Here is a 14,025-nt window from a genome sequence, read left to right as displayed (position 1 = left end):
ACTGAATATATACATCCATTGGCCAATCACAGCCAATGCTGAGTCACTGTGACTCAGTGCTAATTAGCTCTAGCAATTACCAGCTGGAACTAGTTTGAGCCAGCTCCTGTAACACTTAGAGCTGTCAGCTCCTGTCTGTTAGATGCCTATGATCTACAGCATGGCTTAACATTACATGGAATACTGACATCCTTGTCAGAAGGGCTATGGCATGAAGCCCTGCAATGAACACACACTGCACATGTGGGTTTGAGTGGCACTGATGTGGCTTTGATGTTTACTTTCACTATGCATGTGTTCTGTGGAGACTTTAAAGTCTATCCAGGATTATCACCAGTGTGATATTACACCAGAAAAAGAACACAGACTGGGGAGCCTGAGGATGCTGACTAAGTTCCAGTCCATCCCTGACATACTTCTGATGCTGACCCAAACTACTTTGGTACCAGGATACACCTTTATGTCACTAGTGTAGCTTGACACAGGTGTAGCTTGCATATTTCCAGACATATCACCATCAAGTTATACTGGTGTTCAGCTTAGTCACTATCCTGAGCCATTCAGGGACAGGACTTAGGATGGCAGTCACTATGTTAGGAAGTAGGCATAAAATCAATAAAACAATGCAGCCTCATCACTCTTCACAGCCTGTTGCACTCACTAAACCTCTAAGCCACTTTTATCTCTCACCCGAGAATATATCTAATGATTCCAGACCAAAACTAAGAGTAAGGTATATGTATATAATATTATTTTGTCATTAATACATTGTACAACCTCTGATGCCCATTTCGCACCCTTATCCAGAATTTACCCAGGTGCTTCCATTGCCTCACCCTGCTGATCTAAGTTTTTAAACTTATATAGGAAATAAAGCTGCTGAGGGCAATTCTCATGGCAGCTGCAGATGAACTAGTGATCTGTTCACTTTTGGCATATACTGTCAGCTTGATGCTTATCACTGTGTGAAGAACTTTGAACACAAATTATTTTACAACTTCATAATCATTTCCCTGTTTATTACCAGTAAAATACTAGGTTGCTTTAATGATATTGCAAAATATGACCTTTTGAAGACATGGAACACACTGAAATATAAGCAGTTTAGCTATAATGTGCAATAATTAACTATTTTTCTGCATTAAAGCCTAGAAACTTGCACAATTTGTCAGTAGCATGTGCCAACATATACTTTGCATGTTTAGAAGTTATAAAGAACCAAATGGTTCACAAAATCTATATAGGAACACTGAACAAACCAATAAGAGAAAGTGAAAACTGGAACACAAACGTATTTTTAAGTGTTCCTGTCTTTATGGAAGATTTCATTTTCTGTGATACGACAGTGCTTTTTCATTATGTCAGAAAGGTGCAAAGGGAACTATGTTGGAGAAGCAACATAAATGGTACAATGTTTGAACAAACTGAAGAGCCTTCTAGGAACATAGGAAAGAGAAGAATGAGTAATCAGTATCCTGATGAGTGACATAAGGCTGTTATCAGGAAAAAAATCATACATGCCTGTTAAGTGGAGATTGGGTCCCAGGCCTCCATGACGTATTAATTATATAATAATAACATTTAACTTCTATCACACAAGGTGTATTCTGCATCCTGTAAACTTCTGCTGTTCCAAGTAATTCAGATTTACAAAATAAATAAAAGTTCACTGCAACTAACAGAATTCTCAAGTCAGCCCTTTTGCAGTATCTGGACTTTCTCAGGAGCAACAGTCCCTGGTTTACACCCATCCTTCCACACTTGAGCCATGGCCTAAGAATCTTTTCTCTATGATGAGTCATGAATTCCCACAGGCAGAGAAATTCTTTGCTCTTCTGAGTTCCTCTAACCTCAGAACCCTAAGTTAAAATTCTAAGCCCCCTTTTCACACTGCCATTTTAAACCTGTTGTTATCCATTGCTGGCCCAATTCCTTGTAAAGCAACATGAAAATGGAGGTTTCAGACAGCATATTTGAAACCATTGATAAGCCATGTCTGAAGCACCATTTCAAACTGTGATGCTTCCCCCCGCCCGCCTTTTTCGCAGCACATTATTTTTGTTTTTTTTTAAAAAAAGTTCTTACTTTTGCACTATTGCGCTAGACTGAAATAGCAATTCAATGTTATAATGACAGCATTCAGATGCTAGCAGTTGTGAAGCTACATAGAAATAAGAGGTGAGAAGTAGCTCATTGGGTGGTGGGGGCTCAGTGCATGCAGTGGTTGGTGTTACAGCAGCTGTTAACCAAAGGTGTTTTTAGCAAATGATCTGACATTCAGCCATCCATGTAGCCCATGAATGGTGAGCTACAGTTAGCCAGTAGCACCTTAAAGACTAACAAAGACTAACAAATTAGTTGTAGATATTCTGGGCTGAATGGCCGTGGTCTTTGCATTGTAGGACCTGATATTTCGCCAGCAGCTGTGACTGGCATCCTCAGAGATATAACACAGAAAGATGGAGTACTCTTTGTATCAAGGTGAGAAGATAAATGGTAGGCAAGTAATTTATATTTACTCTGGAAGGTGGGGTAGGGCTGAGTCATTATCTTATAGGAGTTTCCCAGGCTGTGACATGCTAATGGAGACACTTTCTTGAGGAGGTTCTTTTGCATATGAATTGGCTGTTGAAATTCTAATCTTATCTGTAGTGTTGTTGTAAACTGTATCTTATTCCAATACACTGAAATGCTGGACAACACATCCAATTACTATGTCAGATTACACAGGGAGGCCATTGAAATTCATAAACATAAACACAATTTCAACAGAAAAGAAGAGAGTTTAAAAATAAACAGGGCATGGTTTCCAGTCCTGAAAAACAGGAAATGCTCTACATCTTACTGATTCAGCCACAGGTTGGGTCATATGAAATGTAGGCTGAGAGGCCAGCTGGCTGAAATGCTTGTTGAGAAGAACCAGCAGCCTTAAGAACAGGGTCACTGCAGGCAACAGATGGCTCCTGGACAACTGCAGGTTTGACAAGTTGGGCTTGGGGCTGGCACCCCTTAGGAAAAGGAGCCACCCATGAGGCCCTTGGCCACTTCCTTGAAGAGGAGGCTGCAGGTTTGGTGGCTCCCAACAAGTTGGTGAGGGGTCTGAAGACCAAGTCCTATGAGGGAAGATTGAAGGAGCTGGGTATGTTTAGCCTGGAGGGGAGACGACTGAGAGGTGATATGATAACCATCTTCAAGTACTTGAAGGGCTGTCATATAGAATATGGTGTGGAGTTGTTTTCTGTTGACCCAGAAGGTCGGACCAGAACCAATTTCCTGACATAGCAGTCCCTTAGTGAAACAGGCTTCCTCGGGAGGTGGTGGGCTCTCCTTCTCCAGAACTTTTCAAACAGAACGTTTCAAACAGAGGCTAGATGGCCATCTAACAGCAATGCTGATTGTGTGAACTTAGGCAGATCATGAGAGGGAAGGCAGGAAGGGTTACCTCAGTGCTTAGTTCTTGTGGCCCTTTCTTACATGCCCAGGGAAATGCTGATTGCCACTTTGGGGTCAGGAAGCAATTTTTCTCCAGGCCAGTTTGGCCAGGGATCCTGAAGGTTTTTTGTCATCTTCTGCGCATGGAACAGCAGTCACTGTGGATGTGGAGGGGGAGGTGAATTTCCTGCATTGTGCAGGGTGGTGGACTAGATGACCCTGGAGGTTCCTTCCACTCTATGATTCTATGCTGTGGGCAGGTTGTGTCTGCTTTGTTCCAGCAGCTCTTGTTTTACATCAAATACATCAATAACGACAAATCAAGAAACACTGGGAAAGATTAAACACAAAAGTGGACACTTGTACACAACACACAAAGTCTCCATCACACGTAAACGCTGAGCGTGAACCTCACTCTATGTACAAATTTCTTTAGAAACACAAAGGTTTTAAAATTTAACAAAACTCAATACAACATAAATTTGAATACACACACACTACTCCAATGAAGCCTGTAAGATAGCTATTTATTTTGGTTTAAATTTACTGACTCCTATATACCTTTAGTAAAAAACTGGATTGCGAGCTGAGAATCTGCCCATCAGCTAGCAATTATAGAACCATACCACCCCCCCCCCCCCGCTGATGAGGTTTAAGCAGACAGACCTAGCCGGTTATGCATGGAATTAAGCAACCCCAGCCAAAGGTACCAAGCAGGCAGACCCCCTCTCTTTATTGAGAGGCAATATGGAGGAGAACACCTCAATTTTACAGCACACCAGGAGTACATATGCCAGGCAGACTTGATCTTATTATAAACGATGGACCCCAGACAGGCAGGCCTCATAATTATGCCTAGGCAAAGACCGTGGTAAGTGTGACATCTTGGTCTGACCCAGCTGCAGCCTCTCCCTCCACCCTGACATCAGCATATGCCGGACAATGGAACTTCCTCACCCCAGAACTAACATCATTCAGCCTGAATCACTTATCCTATCAGCCTTCTCTCACCTTTCCTCCTCACATTTCCTTTACAATAATAATTCCCAATGTCTGTCCCCTTTCCCACATAATTGAAAAGGAGGGCCACCAAGCAGCATTGTTTCTTTTTGATTAGTTTAATCAGGAATCCATTAGCCTTCTGAATCACCTGAGGAAACCATCAGAGTTCTAGCCCAAACCCCATTTTACATCCAAAAGTCCTCCCAAGAACATCTCCTGTTTCATTTGTCCATTCCTGGGAATGCTATTCAGCCATTCACAGACACATCTAGCTAATATTATCAGAAGCACATTAACACCTTAGTTTACACTGGACCTCAACTCTCCTGCAAACTTTCACAAGTTTTCCAGGTCATTGTCTACCCTAGGAAAGCCATTTTTTAAAATTATTTTGAGGCACAAATGTCAGACTGCCTCAGGAATCATTCTTTTCCCTATAAAAATAGCACCCAGAGCTCAGTGGGTATGCGTGTTTCCCTGGATCCAAACTGTTCACCCAGGATGCTGGACGTCCTGCTCTTCCCCCTGGATTTCTGCTCTACAGGACAGGTAGCTATATCACCCCAATACCCCTCTATATTTCCCACTAATCCCTTTATTTCTTAATTGGTCTGTGTGCGTCTTCTTGCATGTTTATTGTATGTTAGTACTTTTATTTTTCTCTTTAATAAAATCAATCTCTGTTTTACCTTTGGACTGGTTATTGAGAGCTCTATAACCAATCTTTGTAGTCATGCAGTTGAATGGTTTATATTATATGATAGTTTCAGTATGAAATATTAAGGATATCTTCCATATTATTTTTAATGCAACAAATTTTTATGTTAAAATTATACACACATTTTGAGGTTATTCAAGTTTTATCATATAATTGATAAGATTGATATATTATGAGAAAATGGTAGAATAAGTTCAATAGGTTGTTACAGTGGTTTCTTAAGTTATCATGTCATATATTTTCCCTAAAAATTCAGGTATTTGAATCAAGGCTTGTCCTTTATATTTGCAAAAACTGCCCTTTATATTGTATTTTGTTATTTTCCCTTTTATTCTTTCCCCTCACCCCTTTTCTTTATTCTGTATTCCCTCAAAAAGTCCTCCTCCCTGAGATATATATTTGAGATTACTGGCCAATTCTGGCTAGCATTCATGGGCTATGGATGGCTGAATGTCAAGTTATTTGCTACAAATAACTTGCGCATATCTTGCCCTCTTGTAAGCCACCCTGAGCCCATTCGTGGGGAGGGTGGGGTATAAATAAATAAATAAATAATAAATACAAACACCTTTTGTTAGCAACTACTATAACAGCAATCATTGCAGGCACTGAGCACCCACCCCACAATCAGCTACTTTTCTCCTCGTTTCTATGCAGCTTGACAGACACAAGCGTCTGAATGCTGTTATTACAGCACTGAATTGCAATTCTGGTCTAGCACACAAGTGCAAAAGTTAGATTTTTTTTAAAAAAGCAAAAAATAACGTGCTATGAAATGCAGGGGAAAAGCCAGCGCTTCCTGAAGCACTGCTGACATTTCAAAAATCTCAAGACAGTGATTCAGAAGAGCAAAGAGGACCTAAAAATGGAAGAAGTTTTTAAAAAACAAAAACAATTCAGCTCCGTTATGTGTACAGGAGGCAAGTGGCTTTGTTTGTTTGCCAGGAGCCAAAACAGTTGTGTCTGAAATGACCCAAAACATCCGTAAGTAACCAATTAGAAAACGGCCTAAAGTTAACAATTTTTTGTCTGGCCTTGGGCATGTTATTTTCTCTCAGCTTTAGTTCCACATTAGTGAAATGACACATTAAAGACAAACAATTCTGTTATAAGCCTATTTCACTAGATGCCTGCAGGTCTTAAAAGTGTGAAAAGAGTGAAAAATGACATTTACGATGTCTTCTTTGAAACTAATTTCTTTGAAACAAATTACGTGTTGTATAAATGACAGAACCAATTGCAGACCACCAACCCATAGGCTTATAGAAAATATGTAAAGCATTTTATATAGATATACTAGCCCGATACCCGTGCTTCGCCACGGTATTTAAGTTCCGTAAATCCAGTTATAATACTGATGATGTGAAGTTTGAAATGTGACATTTGTTGTAGGAATTCTAACAGAGAAGATTGTAGTGTAAGAAATGAAGTGAGACATACGTACTTTTTCTCTCTCTCTACCGAAGGACCTCTCTCTAGACCACATTGGTGGTTCTGCCCTCAGGTGCCAGGAGCACCAGGCTGCTTGATGAGCTCACTCTGGAGCAGGCTACATAGAGCTGCCTATTTAAGAAGCAGTCATCTGTTAAGTCAACTCCTGCCACCTTCCATGAAAGTGATGGCCTCTCTACTTGTGTTCCTGGATTGTTTTGGTCATATGGAGACTGTCGTTCTGAGCACCTCAGGGTGATCTTGCTGGTACTTGGCCTGTGCAGCTCAGTGCACTGCAGGAGTGCTATGTGCAAATGTCTTTGCCGCATTCCTAAGTTGCCTCCTTCTTGTAGCGTTGGTGTATTTGGCTCGACATTTGCCAGGAGCTTTCTTGGGGGCAGTAAGAGGTGAGAGGTGTGAGGGGGAGTTGGTGTGAGGGAGTGGTGATGTGGTGGACATCTCTTCAGGTTCATGAGGCAGGCACACATCGAAATGGCTCCTAGAAATGTTCTTTACTATCTCCCCATAAACATTCATACCCTGGCCCTGCTCCTACACCTGACAGACACCGGCCTGTCTGGTGTTGGGGGGGGATTGTATTTAAAGGCATTGGGGAGGCTGGGCCAGCAGCAGTGCTAAGGCAATCCTGCTGAGCAAACCTCCCCGGTGGCTGTGAGCATTCCTGCCTGTCCAGTGAAGGAGGGCAAGGAGGGAGGAGTATTAGAAGCCACTGTGGAGGCAGGATCACTAAGGCGTTCCTGCTGGGGCAGGCTCCCTGTCCTGTGTAGGAGGGGGAGGAGTATTAGAAGCCACTGTGGAGGTGGGGCTGCACCTGACAACCGCCCGTTAGGTGTAGGAGGTGGGGGGAGTGTGTTGGAAGCCATCCCACCTCCTCTCCTACACCTGACAGGCAGCTGCCTGTCCAGTGTAGGAGGGGGAGGGAGAGAAGTATTAGAAACCACTGTGGGGGTGTGGCTGCACCCAACAGACAACTGCCTGTTAGGTTTAGGAGGTGGGGGGAGTGTGTTGGAAGCCATCCCACCTCCTCTCCTACACCTGACAGGCAGCTGCCTGTCCAGTGTAGGAGGGGGAGGGAGAGAAGTATTAGAAACCACTGTGGGGGTGTGGCTGCACCCAACAGACAACTGCCTGTTAGGTTTAGGAGGTGGGGGGAGTGTGTTGGAAGCCATCCCACCTCGTCTCCTATACCTGACTAAAAATCCCTTCTTAGCGAGCACCTACGCCATGGTGGGAGCACTCTCCCCGAATTTGGTGTCTCTAGGTCCAGCAGTTTGGCATGGGCGTTGATTTTACGGTGAGCGGACTTTCTTTTATATATATAGATGTATCTGGACTAGCAAGTATCTCTTTACCCATATTTGCCACCCTGTGAGTCTAACATTGATAGTCTGCAGGCAACTCTCTTTTAAAGCAAATACTAATGCTCATGTTAGAGCAATAGTTGCTATTTTGGTGTTTAGCTATAAACCTGCTGAAATAGTACTCTGCTTATGGCCGTTTCCTTCTCAAAGAGGAATTGAAAGTTGACTCAGATGATAAAAAGGAACAAGGGAATATTTGTTGGAGAGAAATATTTAACTTTTCACAGTGTTACTATTATGTATGAATATGCTGGTGGTTACAGTGCCAAAATGTATAGTGTCCCAGAGGCAGGCATCCTTTGGTACATGCAATAAGATGGGAAAATACACAAAAAATAACTTGCCACCTGACTGTACTTTTGTCTGAAAGATTTATTCATGTTCTAACAATACATCAACAGTCGCTGAATTACAGTTTCTCTACTTCACATGCACTAAATTTTCTTCTGTCTCTATTTCTCTGTTCCTGTCCTGGCATGCTACTGCTCACTTGGAGCCTCCCTCCCTCCCTACAAAATCTGCCTTTATCATTACATGTATGCACAACTAGTTCTAACCATATTTATTTCAGATATTGGTGTTTTTTGTATCAATGGTGAGCCATGGCACCTTATGAACCCAGTAATCACAATCCCATATTACAAGGTTTAAATTGGCATTAAAAAATCAACTATAAACTAATTATTTAGTTTAGCTGCTACATGTGCACAATATCATCCAAAAGACACTCATCTAGACACCAGATACCAACATTTTTATTTACCTTAGATGATTAATTTGCTAGTTGATTTTCAGTGCAGTCCTAAGCAGAGTTACACTCATCTAAGTCCATTAAAGTCAACAGGCTTAAAAAGGTATAACTCTGTTTAGGACTGAAGTTTATCATTGATGCTATTTTAACTATTGTTTTAGTGAATTTTAAGATAGATTATTTAGTTGCCGTATAACACTAAATGTTATGCTTGTTTAAATAGATTGCTAGCTGTCTTGGATTTTTTAATGACCTAAACATGGGATATAAACATTTTAAATAGTAACTGAAAGTGTCCTATATGCTGGGTTGGAATACAGCTTGTATCTCAACCCTTTCAATGCAGCTTTGGTAATACTCCAAAATTTATTCAGTAGATGTTATTCCCAAACCATGTGGTAGCCACTGGTTCATTTGGATTAGTCACCCAGGGAGGAATTCTAAGTAGGTCTACTCAGAAGCAAGTCACGTTTTATTTTATGGGCCCAACTCCCAGGACAGTGTACTTCAGACTGCAGCCTCAGGCCTTCCTCACACCTTGAAGCTCACATTCTAGAATGTTCTCCAAAAAACAACACCTGCACTAGAAAAGGAGCGCAACAGCCTAAAACGCAGGTAGAATCTTTCTGCACCTGAGCTAGTTTTCTATTTGTATGGAGGACTTTTTAAAAATGTAAAGTAATGTTCAAAGGTAGAATCTACCAAGTAATGAAAAAAGTTACAGCACCTTGTAAAAAGCCATAACATGCCACAGAAATCCCCATTTTCATTAGCGATTTAAATGGCGGATAGACACTACCCCTCCCCGAGCAAGTGAATCGCGAAAGGCTCGTCTTCAGCATTCCGGTCAGACCTGTTCCTGTCCACCTTCACCTTCGACAGAAACGAGTGCAAGATATAAATGAGTCCAACCCCAGCAAAGCGAGGCTGCCTTGGGCCAGTATCAAGCCAGCGCCTCTTGCGAGCGGTGAGAACTCCTTCAGCTTCCTTTCCCAGGACCCGGCTGACTGCTGCCCCGCCCCTACTGTGCCTTTTCCCGCCCTGCTCCCGAGCCAAAAGAGGGCACTCCAGCGGGCCGTGATTGGCGGCGGCGGCGGCGGGCGGAGCGGTGTCTTGGGAGACCCCGATAGGAAGTTTCCCGCGGCTGCAGCTCTCGACTTCAGTGCTGGCTTAGGCGAAGCGTTTTCTTCACGCTCTGACAGCTGGGCGAGCAGCAGCAACAACAGCCATGAGCAACAAGTACGATGTGGTTGTCGTCGGAGGAGGCATCTCAGGTCAGTGGTCGGCGTTCGGGACTTCTGCCCCAAGTGCCTTATCATGAGCTCTTTGGTGGCTGCTGCGGAAATGGGCGCTGCTCTCCTTCCCAGTTTTCCACGTTGCCAGAGGAGTGACCCCCCGGGGTGGGGTGGGGTGGGGGGACGGAAAGTGCGAGTCCGAGAGTTTGACGGGGTTTGCTCGAGCGTCAAGCAGAGCCTCTCTAGCAGTGTCTGTTTTTTAAATGGCTATTCGCCCAACATAAGGCTGGAGGAAGTTTTCACCTGTCCGTCGGCTGCAGTGTGGGAAAGACCGACCAGCCATTTAAAGGGGCTAAAATAAACGTAAAGCTGAATAGTTATCTAGCCGCTCTCCTCCTCTCATGGGACTGAAGTGAGACGGGCGGCTTTTCCTTAGCTCATGCCCGTAGGGGACATTGACCCTTTTCGTGACTGGTGGTGGAGGAAAGTGCCGTCATGTCATAGCTGATTTATGGCGACCCTGTGGGGTTTTCAAGGCAAGAGGCGCTGAGAGGTGGTTTGCCGTTGCCTGCCTCCGTGACTGTTAGAACCTAGAAACAGTAGCTGTTCTTGACTGAAAGTATAACGATGTGGCTTTTAAAAAAATGCATGTGCTTTACTACTTGTCCTGCCTTTGTGGACTTTGACTCCTCTTCCATCTGCCTTGACCAGGTCTAGGGAGAGGCAGCATACACACTTTCTAAATAAAGTGTGTGCAAGGGCAATTTGTTAGAGTCCTGCCTCTGCAGGAGGTTGGATTCGGAGCTACTTTACAGTCTCTTCCAGTCTCTTTTACACTCCGACTCCACAGCCTTAAAACACTTGTAGCTAAGGGAGTGGATCTGAAAAGATGATAGGAAACATTTTGTTCTGAAAAATAGGAGTCCAATGCCATGTTTAAACCAAATGTATTCTGAAAAAGTCTTTAAAGTGCCAACAGACTCCTGTTTTAATTTGCTCATATGGATTAGCATGGTTGTCCTTCTTTAACTTTATTATGTAGAAAGTGGGAGGGGGTTAAAATCCTTCTTTGAGGCAGAGAACAAAAAGCAATCCACCGAGATGCTTCTAAAGAAGGATTTTAGTCTGAAATATTTGGGCTGCAGCATATTGTCCTGGTAATCTGTCTCCGGGTAGCACTTTCCCCCAAAGCTAGCAAATAATGATTTGCTCTTTGAAAACGGAGGATCCCAGATTCCCAAGAGTTTAAGCTTGATTGGGAATGTATAGTTGTGCAGTATTTATGGTACACTTGCAGATGTGGAGAGAAGGGCTATCCAAATAATTCTAATGAATACACAGAACATGTACATTACAGTGAACTGTTGCATGTTTGGTCAGTGCATGCAGCTTTTCCCACTAGCAAGTACCCAAAGGCATCTGTAGCTATGAGAGCAATCCTAAAACAGTCTCTCCAGAATCTTACTTGAAACTATTCAGTGGGGTTTACTCCCTAGTAGGTGTTCTTAGGCATGCACTATACTTTTGTCACATTTAAAATTCCCAGGTCTGGCAATGCATTTCAAATGCACTCGGTGTCACAGTGAGTGTTCCATGAGAGGTTTGACTGATATTTTATTGCTTTATGACGTGCACATTTATGTTTTTTGTTGTGACATGCTAAAAGAGTTAGCATATAAATTGACAAAATCAATGGTGCATGTTTTAGGATTATTTCTGGGACTTGAAGGAAATGTAATATCAGAACTATGTTGCAGAGCCACATGCTGCTTACAGAGTTTTGCCCTTTATTTGTCTAGTCTCAAAAACATTTTTATTGTTACAGATTTAGATTATATTTTTTAAATGAGTCATTATTGTACAGAGAGCACCTGTGTCTTTCAAAGCCCATGTAAGAAGCAGCATTTATGACAGTCAGCATTTCTACTATTCAAAGCACTATAGGAAAGCGATATAACAGAATAAGAGTTAAGGTTACGGTCATGTGCACATTTGTATACACATTTAAAGCTTTATGTGGAAATTATTTTTAGTGGAATATGCTTGTAAAAAGCTAAAGAAAATACAGTAATGTATATCATTTACGTTGTTTAAATGTAAAAAGGCAGCCCTGAAAAGGCATCACATGCATTACTTGTTAATTCCATAACAAATTATTGATTACAGTATCCTTCCAATGTATGAAAAGACATACAAACAAGAATTATAGCTTTGGTTTTTATCTGACCTGCACAACCAATCAAGTGTATTCATAACTTGATTTGTAAAACTTTGGATTATTATATGTATTTGTTATTTTATCCCCCCACCCCACATATATAATTCAATAAAACAGACATGTGCGACCTCATACAATTGTTAAAGGTAATCAATCAGCTGAAAAACATTAATTACTCTTCTGAAACGGCATAGTTTACCTAGTACTGTATTTGCAATGGCACCCAATTATTGTTAACTTTACGAACCAATGAATCTTTAGGAATGGAAGGCACTGCAGAAATTCCCAGAAAAATGTCTGTTTTACTTATTTTATTTCTTAATGTTATTTATTGAATTTTTACTCCACCCTCCCAGCCAAGGTTGGCTCAGGACAGCTTACACAAAATCAACACATAATTACAATAAAACATAAAATACAATGAAACATAAAATTATTAAAACCATTCTAAAACCCTTTAAACCACACAGTAATTAATGCTAGTGGCATTAATTTCATAATGGCTGCTGTTATTCAGTTCTTTCATCTCACAGTTGGTTCTTCGATCTTCTTTCTTCAATTTTGGAAAACTTTCCATGGAAATTTGCTTCCCTCCCCCAATCTGTTGATAAAACTTATTTTTGTGTAAACACCATGAGGACTGGGCTGCAAAAACTTCCATATAGCAAGCTGATCCACTTTAAGAGAACAAACACCACTCTTCTTTGGTCTTTTCCCCCCTGCTAATCTTTCAGAACGCAAAGGAATGGTTACATCAGCCAAGACAGCGCATACATAGTACCATCCTTGTTGCTTTTCTTTAGTACCAGTTGGCTGTATTGTATTACTTTCTGGCTGCTTGCCACAAGCTAGTCACATGGAAGCGCTCTGATGGTGCACTGAAAATGACCTCTCTTAATCCGCCCAGCTACCAAGAATTAGAAGTTCTAGTTGGGTTAACTTTTGTTATTCTAATATGAACTGGGGGAGTTGTTGTCAAATAATAATGGAAACAGGGCTTCAACTGTTGTTGAGGTTCAGCCCTTGAATCTGCTTTCATTACCAAGTCTTAGGTCCATTCTGCATCTAGCATTCACTCTGTTTTACAAAACCCACACTGGAACAGAAAAAGATGTAGCTCAAAACCACATTCTAAGGCCCATTCTGCATCTAGCATTCGCTCCGCCGTTTTACCAAACCCACGTTGGAACAGAAATTCCCCTCTACATTGCATGCCACTTTCACTTTCTTTGATTGTCTGATTTTATGGTAGCCTCCACACTACATGCTGGTTTCACTTCCTTTGATCTCTCAGTTTTATGGTACTGTCTGCATAGCTTTATGGTGATTTTATGGCCATTCAGGGGTGACTCTGCAGTCAGTACAGCATTGGCCTGGGGTATTTGAATGTTGTTTTGAGCCACATCTTTTATTTATTATTTATTATTATTTGTATTTCTATCCCGCCCTCCCCGTAGGCTCAGGGCGGCTTACAAGTCGTATTACCAAGTCATAACATAAAACAATACATACATTAAAAATTTTTAAAACCAGTTATAATCATAGAAAAATATATTCAATACTCCTCGCATAAAAACCAAGATGGCCATCTCTTAAAATCTCATTCAAGTGCTCAACCTCCAGATTACCCTGTACCCAAATTCTAGTGCGTTGGTGGTGCCATGGCGTTGGTGGTACCATGGCGGTGGCGGCTCCTATTCGAACGCCTGGCGGAAGAGCTCCGTCTTGCAGGCTCTGCGGAACTGTGCTAGGTCCCGCAGAGCCCTGATCTCCTCTGGGAGCTCGTTCCACCAGATAGGAGCCGCCACTGAAAACGCCCTATTCCTGGTCACAACGCATTTAATAGCCCGGGGACC

At 42.1% G+C, this 14,025-nt stretch overlaps 1 protein-coding gene across 1 annotated transcript in view; it reads left to right on the top strand.

Annotated features, from left to right (window-relative positions):
• The first annotated feature begins 9,818 nt into the window (after positions 1 to 9,818).
• LOC107109214 (amine oxidase [flavin-containing] A-like) overlaps positions 9,819 to 14,025 on the top strand; it is a 59,219-nt gene continuing 55,012 nt past the window's right edge. Inside the window, exon 1 of the mRNA XM_015409776.1 lies at positions 9,819 to 9,990. Within this exon, the coding sequence (XP_015265262.1) occupies positions 9,945 to 9,990 (46 nt within the window). The 5' untranslated portion in view covers positions 9,819 to 9,944. The remainder of the gene's footprint in view (positions 9,991 to 14,025) is intronic.

Source organism: Gekko japonicus, unplaced genomic scaffold (assembly GCF_001447785.1).
Source record: "Gekko japonicus isolate JY-2015 unplaced genomic scaffold, Gekko_japonicus_V1.1 scaffold4, whole genome shotgun sequence".
Classification (NCBI taxonomy): Eukaryota; Metazoa; Chordata; class Lepidosauria; order Squamata; family Gekkonidae; genus Gekko; species Gekko japonicus.
This window is presented reverse-complemented; position numbering and strand designations above follow the sequence as displayed.